The sequence below is a fragment of the Ovis canadensis genome, chromosome 2, assembly GCF_042477335.2.
Source record: "Ovis canadensis isolate MfBH-ARS-UI-01 breed Bighorn chromosome 2, ARS-UI_OviCan_v2, whole genome shotgun sequence".
Classification (NCBI taxonomy): domain Eukaryota; kingdom Metazoa; phylum Chordata; class Mammalia; order Artiodactyla; family Bovidae; genus Ovis; species Ovis canadensis.
Window position 1 is genome coordinate 37,902,947 of NC_091246.1, and position 10,620 is coordinate 37,913,566.

At 44.4% G+C, this 10,620-nt stretch overlaps 1 protein-coding gene across 7 annotated transcripts in view; it reads right to left on the bottom strand.

Moving 5' to 3' along the window:
* The window catches only part of NFX1 (nuclear transcription factor, X-box binding 1), a 63,776-nt gene that overhangs the window by 52,465 nt on the left and 691 nt on the right, over window positions 1-10,620 (bottom strand). For 4 of the 7 annotated variants that reach the window (XM_069575900.1, XM_069575901.1, XM_069575899.1 and 1 more), the window contains exon 2: window positions 6,603-7,601. In XM_069575900.1, the coding sequence (XP_069432001.1) occupies window positions 6,603-7,601 (999 nt within the window). Of the gene's footprint in view, window positions 1-6,602; window positions 7,602-8,271; window positions 8,353-10,620 lie in introns of all 7 variants that reach the window. The other 3 variants (XM_069575896.1, XM_069575895.1, XM_069575894.1) reach the window with 1 other exon arrangement.

The following is a 10,620-nucleotide window of genomic DNA, read 5'->3' on the forward strand; positions in this document are numbered from 1 at the left end:
AGATTCCCTGGGAATCTCCCCAGACTCGGGAAGAGCTTCAGGAAGAGAATTTGGAGGAGCAGATGTAAAAAGGTTGATGAAAGGAAATAAGGAGATCTCAGAATGAAAGAAAAGGAAGAACAGGCATAGATGTCTCTGAAGTTGCAAAAAGTTGAGAAAAGTATGTCCTTTCTTAAGTGATGACCTCCCCTTCCTCAGCGAAGTAAAAGGCAAGGAGGTCTGCTGAGGTCGGGAGATCAGTGAATGTCAGGAAGGTCTGAATAAGTGTGGGAAGGGTTTGTAGTAGTCTTAAATGAAAATGGGAAGGACAGCTGCCCAAGGTCATTTAAGGGGAAGTGGGCAATGAAAGCCAACTGAGCTGGATGGAGTGAGCGAGCGTACATGCATGCTCCTTCACTTCACTGGTGTCTGACTCTTTGCAACCAAATGGACTGTAGCCTGCAAGGCTCCTCTGTCCATGGGATTCTCGAGGCAAGAATACTGGAGTGGGTTGCCGTGCCCTCCTATAGGGGATCTTCCTGACCCAGCGATGGAACCCACATCTCCTGTGGCTGCCGCACTGCAGATGAATTCTTTATCACCAAGCCACTGGGGGAGGCCCAAACTGGAGACCACTATTTAAAAATATTCACTGAGAAGCAACAATGTATTGGGGTGGCCAAAAAGTTTGCTTGGGTTTTTCTGTAACATCTTATGAAAAACCCAAATGAACTTTTTGGCCAACCCAATACTAGATACTAAGGATATACAGTGAACAAAACAGAAAAGAATCTTCTCCCCTTAGGGAGTTTGCCATCTTATGGTGGAAGGTAGCCAATAAACAAATGAATATTGAAAATAAGCAGTATCAACAAATAGTGACAAGTGCTATGGAGAAAAATAAGCCAGGCAGAGATTAGTGAGAGGCGGGTGGGGGAAGTATTAAGAGTTTGAAATAGGGTGATCAGGAAGGCTTCCCTCAGAGGGTGAATGAACACCGAGTCTGTACTGTTACACAATTTCCTGGAATGGCCTTCTGTCACCCAGACAGGGTAGAAAAGCTGGATGCAGCAACCATCCAGGGTTGGGATTCCTCAAAATGTCCTGGCAGAAGGGTCAACACTTCAAATGACATACAGCAAGGCCCAGCCTGAAGCAGGGAATGAAGAAGGGAAGGAGACTGACAGAACTGGCAGTGGGTGGAAGAGACTGGGAGAGCCAAAAGGACAGGAGGCTGTGGTCAGAAGGCAGCACACAGGACGTTGGGATTGCAGAGACGGGGCATCCCCAGGGTCATTTCCCTGGTAGTGGATGTGGAGGAGGAATGATGTGCAGGTCACTGCAGTTGGCAAGACCAAAAAACCCATATGACCATTCAAGTCACCCAGAACAACAGCAGGATTTATGGTAAATCAGTAGTTCTCAAACTTGAAACTGCATGAGAATCACCTGGAGGCTTCTTAAAAGAAGAGATTACTGGGCCCCATACCCACAATTTTTGTTTACGAAGTCTGAGGTGAGGCCTAAAAATGTGCATTTCTAAGAAGTTCCCAGGTGTTGCTGATGCCTGCTGATCTGGACTATACCTTGAAAACCACTGGGGCAGAGAAAAGATAAGAGGCTAGATGCATTAATAAATGAGGGTTGGGAGGTTTGGAGGCTAATAGATGACAAAGATGAGACATGAAGGTGGAGAGAAAAGGTTCTGTAGCATTAGCTTCAAATGATACAAAGGTAGAACAAAAATAGTGTAGAAATGACCCTGGGGAAGGAGTGTGCTCTTCCCATCTTCCAGAATCTAAGGTGAGTGGGATAAGTGAAAAGAGCAGACTCTAAAGTTGTAAGGAAAGGGGTGACCAGAGAGGAGGCCACGGGTCATTTAAGAGGGGGCACAGCTGAAACAATTTAAGGATGTAGGGGATTTCATTACCGCAGAATGAGGAATCCAGACAGCTGGGAGGACCAGGCAGTGCTGGTCCCTCAGTACAGAGTGAGGGTGAACAAAGGCGGCTCTCAGAGAGCCATGGAGGCGTATCTAGGGTGAGCCTCTCTCCATTCCAATCAAGCTTTCATCTTTACTGCTCCACTAGAACCGCTCTTAGCAAGACCAACAACCTTCAGATGGCCAAATACAACGGTCAGTATGCAGCCATCCTTCTGCGCTGATCAACAGCATTTGGCACAACTGATCACTCCCTCCTCTTTGAGTTTCTTTCTTTGGTGTTTAGAACGTTTCACCTCCTAGTTCAGTTTACTCTTTTTCCACTTCCCTTACTGGATGCTCATTTTACAGCCAGGATGAAGTAGGCTCCATCCTCACTCTTTTTCTAACTGCACTCACACCTTAGGTGACCTCCTCTAGTCCGTTAAACACCATCTGTACACTGACAATGCCCAAATTTAAGTCTCTAGTCCATATCTCTTCCCTGAATTTTATATCCGACTCTCTACTTAACAGATCTATTGTCCAGTAGACAACTGAATTCTAACAAATTTAAGCAAATTCTTTATCTTTCCTGAACAAGGAGGAGACAAAGCAAAAGATACGCAAAAACACCTTTTCCAACAAGAAACTGTCATAGATTGGAGGAGGCTAAGGACACATGCTGATTAAATGCAATGTGGTATCCTGGATTGGATCCTGGAGCAGAAAAAGGATATTAAAGGAAAAACTGGTGAAATCCAAATAAAGTCTGGGGGAACCCCTGGCAGTCCAGTGGTTAGAGTCCAAGGCTTGGGTTCAATCCCTGGTTGGGGAACTAAGCTCCTGCAAGCCTTGCAAAGAAAAAAAAACCACCACCCACAAAGTGTGAAGTTTACTTAACACCATGGTACTAGTGTTAATTTCTTGTTTCGACAAAGATGTTAACATTAGAGGAAGCTAGGTGAAGAATATATGGGAATACTCTGTACTACTTTTGCAATCTTTCTGTAGGTTTATAATTATTCCAAACTAAAAACTTTAAAAACAAAACACCACTTTCTCTCCCAAGCGTTACCACCGCAGTGAGTGGTATCTCGCCTTCTGAACTGCTCAAGCACATCCTGGACTCCTCTCGTTTTTCTCCATCCAACATCCAATCTATCTGTAAATCCTGTCCACTTCATCTTCCAAACACACCCAGGATCTAACCAATTCTTACCTCTTCTACCACTACTACCTTAATCCATGTCTCCATCAAGTACCTGAATTGCTGCAAAAGCCTCCTAACTCATCCATTTGCATCCTTAGAGCCCACTCCCTATACAGCAAGCTGGGTGATCATTTCAGATCATCTCTTCCCCGCAAAGTCTCCCAGCCTCCTAGCTGCATCTCATCTTCTGACTCAGAACCAAATCTAAGAGCCTCACACAACCCTGCCTCTGCAGTCTCTCTGACCTCCTCTCCTACCCACCTCTTCACTGCTCACAACGCTGTCCCTCCCACCCCGATTTACACTTGCTTCTCTACTTAAAATGTTCTTCTCCAGAAAGCCATGTGGCGCACTTCTGCACTTCCTTCCCGTCTCTGTTCAAATGCCTCCTCATGAAAGAGACCAACCTATGTAAACTGGCACCCCTGTTACTCTGTCCTCTTAATCTGCCTTGTATTTTAGTTCTTATCATCACCTGACTGGCTAAAATATTTAAGTGCTTCTGCCTGTCTCCCCTGCCAGGAATGTAAATGCCATCAGTGCTGTATTCCTAGTACCTAGAACAGTGCTTGGCACAAAGCATTTACTCAATAAAAATGAATAAAGAGGTCTCAAGAGAATGACGGTATGTGACGCCACAAGAGATTCGTTAGGCAGAACTTGAGATGGCCTCCAAGACTCCCAGCCCTGGTGTGCATGCCCTGGATAATCTCCCCTTGAGCACGGGAGGAACTGATCTAATCAACTGAATGCTTTTTAAAGAGTCTAGTGATCAAAGACAGAAATCATGTAAAGAATCTGGAGCAGATGGTTTCCTGCAGGCCCTGAAGAAATAAACTACCATGTTGTGAAAAGAACCATGTGGTAAGGAACTGCAGGTCGGCCCTCAGAGCTGAGAGTGACCCCCAGCCAACAGTCAGCAAGAAAATGGGGACCTTGGGACTTCCCTGGCAGTCCAGCGTTAAGACTCTGTACTTCCACTGAAGGAGGCACACAGATTTGATCCCTGGTCAGGGAACTAAGATCCTGCATGCCATGTGGTGCTGCCAAAAAAAAAGAGAAATGTGGACCTCAATTCTGTACCCATAAAGAACTAAATCCTATTGGGACTTCCCTCATGGTCCAGTGGCTAAGATACCACACTCCCAATGCAGGGGTCTGGAGTTTGATCCCTGTTTAGGGAACTAGATCCCATGTGCTGCAACCAAGACATGATGCAGTCAAATAAATAAAAAAATATACATTTTTAAAAAAGAACTAAATCCTATCAACAACCAGTGAGCATCAAAGAAGACTCCATCCCTCAGAAAACACTGCATCCCTAGCCAAACTGCAGTCCTCTAAGACCCTGAGTAGAAACTCAGCTAACCCGCATCCAGACTTCTGGTCCATGGACACCGTGACACAGTAAAGCTGTGTTACCTTAGGCCATGACATTTGTGGCAACTCATTATGAAGCAATAGGAAACTACTAACCAGCCTTGAGAATTCAAAAACAAATCTGGTATAATACTGCCTTGGTTCATACTCATCAAAGTCCCAAGAAGGAGTGCCTGGTGAAGCAGATGAGAACTAGATCACTAGGCTTGTGTAAAAACAGGCCTGGGCAGGGGGCGGCTTCATGTGTTAGGCTGTATGTTACATTAAACTGGAGGGAGACCAGCATGGTCCGTAAGGAAGAGCTGGAGGAATGAACCTACTTATCCTGGATAAAATATATACTCAGGGCAAATGAGAAGGGTCTTCAATACTGCAAAGAACTGACTTGCCATGAGTGGGAGGGAAGCTGAGAGGAGAGAGACTAGTTGCTGTGCAGCTCCAGAGGACAGAAGCTGAACGAGGGGACAGGAAGGATTTACCAGAAAGAAGTTTTCAGCTTAATGTAAAGAAGAACTCTCTAACAGTCAGAGCTGAGTAACTACTGTGTTCTAAGACCTGTGCTGGGCAACAGAGATATAACAATGAAAAGAAAGCTAGTCTTTGCCTTCAAGGAACATGTCAACTGGTGGAGGGCACTGATATGTGAACAAATGATGGTTTCCAGTGGTGACGCTAAGTGCTCCAACAGAAGCATGTATGTGGATGGGGAAGACATGTCACCAGGCAAGCAAAGATCAGTGCTATCTGCGGAGGTGAGAAAACGTTTTCTGGACATGTGACTAAACTATAGCCTTTGAAAAATGAGTATGGGGCTTCCCTGATGGCTCAGTGGTAAAGAATTCGCCTGTCAGTGCAAGAGACGTGGGTTCAATCCCTGGTCTGGGAAGCCATCACATGCCTTGGAGCAACTAAGCCCAGGTGCCACAGCCGCTGAGCCTGTGCTCTAGAGCTCAGAAGCTGCAGTTACTGAAGCCTGCACACCTCAGAGCCCGTGCTCCACAAGAGAAGCCACCGCAATGAGAAGCCTGCACACTGCAACTGGAGCACAGCCCCAGCTCTCCACAGCCAGAGAAAAGCCTGAGCAGCAGCAAAGACCCAGTACAGCCATAAGTAAATAAGGGGATAATGAGTATGAATTCCCCAGTGAGTTGAGTAGTTAGTAGCCAGTGTAGACAGAAGGGACCACATATGTAACCGTGTGGAAAGATGACAGTACCAGAGTCCAGGGAATAAAGTGTGGTGGGGGCTGAAGCAGCAGCAGCAGAGGCTGTTATGTAAGGCAGAATTTGTAGGTGATGAGAAAAAGTGAACAGAATCAAGCAGGGGAGTGACCCAGCTCCATAAGTGTTTTATAAATATCACTTTTGGGGGGTGTGTAGCATGGCATCCAGGATCTTAGTTCCCCAACCAGGGAGCAAACCCATGCCCCTTGCAGTGGAAACTCAAAGTCTTAACCACTGGACCAACAGGAAAGTCCCAGAAATACCACTTTCTGATGCTAATGTAAGAAGTGAACTAAAAGAGAGAAACTGGAGATGGCAAGATTAGTCAGGAACTGTTCCGACCAAGCAGACAAGAGATGATGCACAGGCTGGAACTAGAAGTAGTAGAGACATTACCATCCCTACTTGTTTTTTGACAATTCAAAAAAATCTTGTAGCCAAACATCTATATCACCCATATCTGTGCTTTTTAAAACCCTTACTAATTTCCTTATTTGTTAAGAAAAACATTCCTTATTTGTATTTGCTTATAATATATAATGGAGAAAGAAATGGTAATCCACTCCAGTATTCTTGCCTGGGCAATCCCATGGACAGAGGAGCCTAGTGGGCTACAATCCATGGGGTCACAAAGAGTTGGACACAATGGAGTAACTAACACTTTCACTTTTTTGATATGTAAAAACTAAGTAAGTGGCTATCTCCTGGGAAGAGGAGCAGGTGGTGGCAGGACCCAAGCAGACGATGAACAAGAACAGAAAGACTTTCTACTGTGTACCTTTTTATATTTTCTGGTTTCTAAATTGTATGAGTGTATTACCAATTCATAAATTAAAATTAAAAAAAGGAAGAAAGAAAACATTTCCACCCGTTTAGGTAGGCTTACCTGTGTGTGTTTCCACATTCTTTAGCATGTGGTTCTGTTTGCCTCGGGGAAAAGATGCTACCTGAGGATCCTGCCTCCTTACAGCACATTTCTCTGGGTCAGCCCTTCTAGAAGACCTGCTGACGACTGCCAAGTTCCCACTGTCACAGGCGGACTTTGCTGGCCTTTCATTAAGATCATCCTTTGGAATGGAGGCCATGTTGTCTCTGGACCCTGTGTTTGTATGTCGTTGGCTCTCCTGTTTTGGTGGATTCCTGCCTGGTCGTGGCCTGGCTCCCTCCACTTCCCAGGGAGACCTTTTCTGTGGGTGTCTTCTCTGCTCGCCGCGTCTGGCCCCATCTGCTACTACTTTTCTAGAGGAAGCATCCAAAGAGTCAGGGTGGATAACCCCTGCTGGTTTGGTGTTTTCAGGTCCTGCCTCCTCAGGTTTGGGAGTCATTCTGTGAACCCACTCACTTTTGAGTTTCCCCTTGACTTTTGGTCCTCTCCCATAGCTGTATATAAATTGGGTTGCTTTCTTGGGTTTTGCTCCCCTTGGATCTGCACCGACAATTTCCTTCTCACTCTCGGAAGGACTGTGCTCTCTGAGGTTTGTCCCACTCTCTGACTTGGCCACGCTTTCTAGGCCAGGTGCATCTGAGGTCTGGTCAGTGAGGCCCTGTGCTCTCTTGACTCTGATATGCTGCTTTTCACTCCTCAATTTCTGCCAAGGTTGATTCTGAAGGCCATGGTTCTTGAGAGATTTGTTAGTAACAGAGGACTGGAAAGAAGTCTGCTGACTCTTAGGTTTGCCTCCCGAAGGATGAAAACTGTGCTGATGAACAGCAGAGATGTCATCATAAGAGATTTGCCTGGAAAGGTGACAGGGAGGTGGTGAACTGTAATTTCTTCTACCAATTCTATTAGAATCTAGTCTCCTTTGACTCCCACAGTACAGACCAGAATTTTTTCTCTCCTGAGGAATGAACTCAGCAGCATCCGTATTGAACTTAAAAGCACCTAGGACATAAGAAATAGACACATAAGTAATTAATTGGTCACTCATGAAGCCCCAGAGACTGTAAGCCAGACCTAAGAGTTCTCTTCCTAAGGACTTTGTATAAAATAGTCTCCGCACAAGGCCTGTGTTTTCTGTGAAGGTGGTGGGTTCAAGTTGCTTGTGGAAGACTGACTGGCAGCCTTACCGACGGCCACTGCTGAACTGCTAAGTAAAACTGTTCACCTGGGCTATCAGGCATTAGTTATAAATGTGTTTATTTCTATTGAGAAATGTAAGGTCAGCGAACAGTTCAGGGATGAGACATCAATCGGTAGGTTCCATGTGGTCTTTCAAAACTCTAAGGTAGCATTGCGTAATATTAAGTTAACAGGCTTTGGAGTCAGCGAAAATTAGTTTAAAGCCTGACCCTCCAGTTTATAGTATTAGCTCAGGAAAATCATTTGCTCGCTTTTAGCCTGAGTTTCCACATACATGACAAAAGCTAATAATACTATTTCAAAGGGTCATTGTGGAATTTAAGTGAAGACTTCACATAGATGTACTTAGCAGGAAGAATACATCCCACCTCATCCCCCCTGAAATGTATTTTAGGTTTTCCATACATAACCTCTGTTAATACAGTCAGAATCCCAGAGTCTCAAAAATTAAGCCTATGCCCCTTCAACCTACTCATCCATCCCCCACCTCCGCAGGCCACATGCTTCCTTGTAGTCAAGTTTGTCCCTGAAGTCCAAAGATGAAACAATTCGCCTAAGGATACAAAACCAGATAGCAGCAAAGTCAGACTATGCCTAGTATATAAAATATTCTCTGAATCAGCAGGGCCTGGGAGATGGATTTAAGTCCCCGTCCATCACTTGTGTTTTTATGCAATTTATTTAATCCCAGTTATGGAATAGTAAGAATCCCTACATCAAAGAATTGCTATGAAAATTAAAGCAAGGTTAGTAACAAGTATAAAGTGGCTAAAATAGTGCTTTATTATTGCCGTTAAGATTACAGACTATCTGAAACAGATCTGACCACAAAAGGCTTCAGTGCACAGCCTGCGAGTTTCAGGTTTAATAATAAGCCCTAACATTTATTAGGTACTTGCACTATTCTAAGCACTCTGCATACGTTAATTCATTTAATCCTTACATTCCCGATGAGAAAACTGAGACTCGGTAAACAGTAACTTCCCCAAGGCCAAAGGGGTATTCCAGAGCAGATTCAGAATTCAGGCCATGTGACCCTAGAGACCACGCTCTTAAATTACACTCCATTGACAGAAGTTGGGTAGCAGGTACCATAGAAACATATACTTAAGAACTGAGCGAGATCATAAAGGTAACCTCTCACTCAATCCAGGATTTGTCCGCAAAGCTTTCACACAGGCAGGATTCTGAGGATGGGGTTGGAGAGCCTTACAAAATGGCAAGAGGATTAGACAAATTCAGAAGCTGGCAGAGAAGGTGTTCTGGATACATAAGAGAGAACTTAAGGGGGGAATGGGTAAATTAGACCAAGTAGGTATTGTGTAGTTTTCTCCTGCTCTAAGAAGCAAGGTTGTAAGAGGGGCAGAAAAAGGTCAGTAAAGTGGTCCAGAATAGCCATGTTAAAGGATACAAAGAGGGTGTTTTCATGTTAACCAGCAAAGAGTTGACTCAACTTGAGAATCTAGACAGAGCAGCATCTATTCATATAAAGTCTGTGTTCCACCAAATGTGAAGTAGTGGACAAAGCCCTCAGATCATTCAGGGATACGAGGAAGGGGAAAAGGGCACAGGAAAATGGACACAAAAATCTGAGACACCTTTATTTTTTCACTATTTTGAGCAGCTGAAATTACTAAATAGGATATCTCATCCCCAAGGCTTGGCTACAGTGCAAGTGGTACTAGAGATCCAAGATAATAACATGGTGGGTGACCTACAGGTGGGTGGAGCAGAGTAAGGGAAAATCCAACTGCAGATTATAAAGTCCAGAGACAAAGTTGGCACTGGAGAGTCTATCCAGGGGTAAAAAGATACCCCTTGGTGTTTCAGGAAAACAGCAGGTAAGAGAATTACACTGGAGTGAGGATGGAGGTGTGGGCTAGAGATAATGCTGAAATAAGAACATGGAATAGGAACTAAGGCCAAAGCAAACTAAGGCAGAGAAGAAAAAGTGGGGAGGTCTTTGGATTACCAGACTTTGCCTCAATAGATGAGACAGAGGTTGTAACCTGGAGAGCAACACCAGAGGCCAAAAATAAGATTCATAACTAGCCCCACTCATTTCTGCTTCAAACACTGAATGGTGCAGAAATGGGCCAGATGCAGGATAGGAAGACCAAGGGATCCAATTAAGGGGATCTGGGGAAAGAGTGAGTGGGAGAAAAACAAAACACCAGGCTAAATGTGGTCCCTACCTCCAAGATGAATTAATACCTAAATCAGGACTAGGGTAAACAAACAAAAAATGGACTAGGGTACACCAATGCAGTGTGTTAGCCAACGTTTTTGACCAAGATCCACGGTAACAAATACATTTTACCTGCCACCAAGTACACAAATACATATATAGGCTTCTTGGTGCCCCAACAGCTGGTAGGCAGCAGAACTAAGACTCAAATTAATGACTGTTCACGACCCTCATGCTGCAAATTGCTGCCCTGTTTTTCAGAAAGAGTGGATCATGAAATCAAATTATGTAGTGGGTTGTGACAAGAATATTTTCAAACGAAATATGCAGTATAGAGTATATTGGAGATAATAAGGAAAACCACTGCTTCCTGAAATTTTTGGTTCGTTTTTATATTCGTGTGCGCTGAGATCACTATGTTAAATGCTCCTTTTCCGTCACTGTCCAAAGAGTTGGGAAAACAAAGATCCAAGGTACCCTGAAGTAACTGGAAATTGTGTTACATTAACAGCCAGATGAGGTTGTCTCTATGTGCAGTTGTCTCTACATATAGAGACAACTCTGGGAGGGGAAGTAAGCTAACAATTGTGTAACACGTACAGTAGCGGCGGGAACCTTCACAGTAATTGATTT